At 38.2% G+C, this 5512-nt stretch overlaps 1 protein-coding gene and 1 pseudogene across 1 annotated transcript; one reads left to right on the top strand and one right to left on the bottom strand.

Annotated features, from left to right (window-relative positions):
* Window positions 1-259: 259 nt before the first annotated feature.
* On the top strand, window positions 260-2691 carry LOC108805746 (polygalacturonase At1g48100). The gene is made up of 5 exons (XM_018577686.2): window positions 260-777; window positions 1176-1307; window positions 1396-1656; window positions 1726-1933; window positions 2020-2691. Exons 1-5 carry the CDS (start codon window positions 367-369, stop codon window positions 2601-2603), a joined length of 1596 nt encoding a protein of 531 aa, XP_018433188.1. The 5' UTR covers window positions 260-366; the 3' UTR covers window positions 2604-2691.
* A 117-nt stretch (window positions 2692-2808) lies between these two features.
* On the bottom strand, window positions 2809-4464 carry LOC130505091 (B3 domain-containing protein At3g17010-like; annotated as a pseudogene).
* Between the last annotated feature and the right edge of the window lie 1048 nt (window positions 4465-5512).

Here is a 5512-nt window from a genome sequence, read left to right as displayed (position 1 = left end):
ACAATCATTAAACCAATAATACAAGATTTTAATAAAAATGATAGAATCTACCAACCAATAACAATAAAATTGAGATTTTAGACTTATTCGTTTATTTAGTAATTTAGGTAAATAAGTTTGTCACTCACAATATAGAAAGAAAAGGACTATTGATTCCATTTTCATTTACAATCTGCAAATAAAATTCCATTTTGAAAACCCGTGAGCCTCTCTACATTATTCTTGGACTGTTTCCTTATTTAAATCCCCACAAAAACGTTCTCTTTCTTCAATTTAAACCAACAACAACTTCAAAGAAACCAAAGTCTCTCTTACTCTCAACCACCACGAAACACTCTTCGTTTAGACAGAGAAACAAACAAAAAAATGATAATGAGGAAAAGTCTAAGGCTGAGAAGCATTACGATGATGATGCTAATAGCCGCTTTGGTCTGGTCTGTAACCCTAGAGACTTGCATAGCTAGAAGAGGAAGACACTGGAGACATAACAACCGAAGATCCTCTGACTTGTTTGATTCCTTGTCAAGCAAGAAACCGAAAAACCATGGGAACAGTCACCACAGCTCTCACAATAACATCAACAGTCATCACCACAAGTCTAAACCTAAACCAAAGCCAAAGCTGATAACGCCGCCAAAAGCTGACGACAATAACTCTCCGGTGGTTTCACGACTACCAAAAGTCCAACCACCGTCCCTTCCGCCGCTAGATGAATCTCAGGTCTTCAATGTGATGGATTTTGGTGCAAAGGGTGATGGCAAATGCGATGACACTAAGGTATATAAAAATAAATAAAAACTGAATAAAAAGCTCATTTATTTTGTTGTCCGTACAGTTTGCAATCCTAGTGGTAGTATTTGACTCAACTAGAGCCTTTTATATATCTTTTTCATGAGAATTAGAAAAAGACAAGTTACAGTTGAGAGATCACTGAGACAGAACACGAGACAGAACAAGAAAAAAAAACAGAGCTAAAATGGTTTTTGTGTCTGTAAAGTCACTATAATTTTTTTCAATATTTTTTCTGTCTTAAATGTTAACTTGCGCCAAAAGGAAAAGACAAACGAATATAAAGTGACAAAAGATTACAAATGGGACCACAATTTACAAGCCTTAATAACCATTATTATAATGGTAATCAGCGTAATTAACAGAGTGTTCATAATGTTTTGCAGGCGTTTGAAGCGGCTTGGGCAGCTGCTTGCAAAGTGGAGGCATCGATGATGATCATACCACCTGAATACACTTTCCTTGTCGGTCCAATCTCATTCTCTGGTCCTTATTGTGAACCAAACATTGTGTTTCAGGTGGACTTGAGGATCTTTTGAAAATATAAAAACTGTCTCTCTTTAGTTAAAAAAAAAAAAAGATCTAAAACGTTTTGTGCGGTTGCAGCTTGATGGTACAATTATAGCTCCAACGGATTCAAAGTCATGGGGAAAAGGGTTAATGTGGTGGATTGATTTCACAAAGCTGATAGGAATCAAAGTACAAGGGAAAGGTGTGATTGATGGAAGAGGCTCTGGTTGGTGGCAACAAGATTACCCTTTCATCGATGGTGAAACCAAACTCATCGTCCCCTTGAACAACTCTGTTAATCACCAAAACCCTCCAGAAAGTGAGTTTGATTTGAAAATGCCAAGCATCAAACCAACGGTGAGTAACAAAGACAAAAGAGTTTTGGGATTGTTAAACTGTTGTTTACTGATATGTGTATGTATATAGGCGCTAAGATTCTATGGGAGTGTTGGTGTGGAAGTGTCTGGTATAACGATCCAAAACAGTCCTCAATGTCACCTCAAATTCGATAACTGCGGAGACGTTTTGGTACATGACATGACCGTTTCTTCACCTGGTGACAGTCCAAACACTGATGGGATTCACCTCCAGAACACTAGAGATGTCCTCATTCACAGCACAACACTCTCTTGCGGTATGAATCTTGAATTCTTGATTTCTTGATTTCTTGAATTCTTGAATTCTTGGCTAATGATGTCTCCTCTCGATGTGTACGTGCAGGAGATGATTGCATCTCGATCCAAACTGGTTGCTCTAACGTATACATACACAACGTGAACTGTGGACCGGGTCATGGTATCAGCATCGGTAGCCTCGGCAAAGACAGCACAAAAGCATGCGTCTCGAACATAACAGTGCGAGACGTGGCCATGCACAACACGATGACAGGGGTCAGGATCAAGACGTGGCAAGGAGGAGTAGGATCAGTGAAAGGGATACTCTTCTCGAACATTCAGCTCAACGAAGTCCAGCTTCCGATAGTGATAGACCAATTCTACTGCGACCATACCACGTGCAAGAACCAGACGTCAGCGGTTGCAGTCGAAGGAGTGACTTACGAGAGGATCAAAGGCACTTATACCGTGAAACCGGTTCATTTCGCCTGCAGTGATGACTTCCCCTGCGTAGATGTGCAGTTGTCTGCAATAGAGCTTAAACCGGTTCAAGAACGGTATCATATGTATGATCCTTTTTGTTGGCAGACGTTTGGTGAGCTCAACACTCCTACTCTTCCTCCTATTGATTGTTTGCAGATTGGGAAGCCAGCAAGAAACAGAGTTCAGTCTGATCATGAAGCTTGTTGAAATGTATATTTTTCTTAAGCCTAGAAGAAGCCTACTAGTATGCTTCATACAAATCATAAAGATAATAATACTTAAAAACATTTGATAATTCATAATAATCCCAAAAGATGAAACTAATCATCAACATTGTGATAAAAGTATTTAAAAACACATTAAACATTAGGTAGAGAGAAACAGTCACAAACACCTAAAGTGATCAAAAAACTTGTCTTTATGGATAAGAAGAATAAGAAAGCAACAAAGACAGTTAACATCAGTCAGTCATGATCTCCTCAACGACCTTTCCAGTGACAAGAAGTTGAAACTCGGTTGGTTTGATGAGCTTGAAGGCGCAAATGTCGCCAACTGATAAAGGGTACTCTCTTGCCAATGTCGCCCATCCACTTGAGAAGGTTGCCTTTCTCTTCCTCACCAAGCAAAGCACCTCCCATGAACAGTTCCCGTCCGAGTGATGAATGGTGACCCTCTTAGACTGATTCGAGATATGTCCTCAGCAAAATATCTTGGGATTGGCTGAAAAAAAACAAAAAATCAATCAACATCACAGAGACTGTGTGGATAATATATATATATATATATTTGGTTTTAGATCTTACCAGGAGGAACTTGAGGTATGATGCCGTTAAGGTGACGCTGAATACTGGAACAGTGTGCTCAACGTTATTGCTCTTCATCTTCTTCTTCTTCTTCTTGGATGTTTCGCCTCCCTCACATCTCTTGCTTTTGAGCTTATCTCCTCGCGTAGATTCAGCTATCTCCTCAGCCTTCTTAACATCTCTCTTGCTGCTCTCTCCTACTTCTTTCTTGACCCCACCTGTCTTCTCAGCCTTCTTAACATCTTTGTTGCTGCTCTTCCCTGCTTCCTTCTTGATCCCACCTGTTTTTTTTTTCATCATCATCAAAGTAAAAGTATTTGTATTCTTCTCAGTTTCCTTAAAAGGATCAAAAAGCTAAAAACTTACTTAAAGAAGCCATCGTCCGGGGCCTCCTCCTAGGTGTGACAACCTCCTTGCCATTCTCCTCGTAGATGTTGACATTGAAGCACATGAGTCCAGTGTGGGTGAAGGTAACAAGCTCTTTGTCTCCCAAGGCATTGTCGTTCACGAACTGGTTCCACCCACGCTTCTCCATGTAGTAGAAACATGGGTTCATGGAGACTTTTACTTCCCATGAGAGTCCACATTGCGTCCTTATCACCATGTTACTGGAGAAATCGTCTTGAGGGACGTTTCTTATGAAGTCGTACGGAAACGCTCTCTGAACACACATACAAAGAAGAATGTAAAAGACTTTTTAGTCAAACTATAAGGACAAAGTTTCAATCTTCACCACTAATCATCAAGTGGGGGTCTATCGCAAACAAATATAAAGACTCAACCTTTATGTTTGTTTCTGAGAGCAGAAGAAGACAAAGACTCAACCTTTAAGTGAAGTCAGTCTACCTTTCACACAAAGCTAACAAAGATTTCAACTTTTCAAACAGAGAAACCCTCTACCACGTCAGAAACAGAGTTAACGTTTCATACACAGAGAACGCAAAGATTTAACCTTTTCAAAGACCACCGAAAGATTGGAACCCTTTTCAAAATGAAGGTATCAAGAGAAGTACAAATTTTAAAGAGATGAAAGAGAGTTTTTAAGTAAAGAAAAGTACCATGCTTTCAGCGGATAAGTCTTCACCCTGAAAGATCTTGAAGAAGCTCAAGTTCTCAACATCTACTTCACCACCTTGACCCAAACCACTGCTGCTACCTCTCTCTCTCTCCTTAGGAAACATCATCTTCAAGCGTCGTTACCTCCTTCACTGTCTACTTCCTTTTGTCTCTCTCTCACTCTCTATGGTTATTGTAAATGAGCAAAGTGTGACTCTTACTTTCTTTTCAAAGCATTTATGATATTACAATGTATATTTATTTTATGATTATACAGAAAACATATTATATATATATATATAAATTACAGAAGCACATTCATGAAACTCCACATTCATTATATCGGTGTGATCCACAAGGTGGGTGACCTCATCTTTGTACCCTCAGTTTATTACTTTTCAGATTTCAGAGCAAAAAAAAGCTCTCAACTTTGACCTTTGACTGCCAAATCAGATTTCAACTTTGTCTAGTAAGTAAGTAAGAAAGCTTCTTTTGGTTTTGTTGGATCTCCTTTTGACTTCTCTAGCTTAGCAATTTTTGGATGCTTACTCTCCTTTAGATGCCTCTTTCAATCTGTCACTTTTTACAGAAGATGTTGTTCTCATTTAACTAGGGTCAAACGGGCTGCATTGCATTGCTAACATTACTTTGAGATGTCTTTAGAGAGTAGTATTCAAATATTACTAGTATGAATTTTAAACGCATGGAAGTTTTACTATCCCATGTTTATTCGACCATTGTCTGATCAATTACCTTGATTATAAAGACAAATATTTCACGGAAAGAGCTTAAAATTAAATGCTGGCTCAAATTTTCTAATTTTTCATTTTAAAGAAATTTAACGGAAATGGCTTAGAATAATATTTTAGAGAGAACAATTTACTCGGCATTCCGACAATGAAGCTGAATGGTGAATGTTCCAGATATTGCAATTTACAAAACAATCATGTGAATTTTTAGCCTATTTTCTCAGTAGTTTTTAGAATTCAATTGTTGAGATTTGGGAGATTTTCTATTTTTACACACGGAAAAACACATGAGAAAAAAATCATCAACTAACAAAAATCTGAATCGACTTGATAAAAAACTCTCTTACCCTCCTTGGGTCACAAGAAACCCTATAGGCCTGGATTTTGTTTTTCTTCTTCATACCTCTTGCGTTAATTTCCACAATATTGATGATCACATAAGAACAGTACCTCTAGAAGCCGCTATAATTGATTTTAGTTTTGAGGAATTTTGTAGAAGAAGAACCTT

This window comes from Raphanus sativus, unplaced genomic scaffold (genome assembly GCF_000801105.2).
Source record: "Raphanus sativus cultivar WK10039 unplaced genomic scaffold, ASM80110v3 Scaffold2018, whole genome shotgun sequence".
In the NCBI taxonomy this organism is placed as follows: Eukaryota; Viridiplantae; Streptophyta; class Magnoliopsida; order Brassicales; family Brassicaceae; genus Raphanus; species Raphanus sativus.
This window is presented reverse-complemented; position numbering and strand designations above follow the sequence as displayed.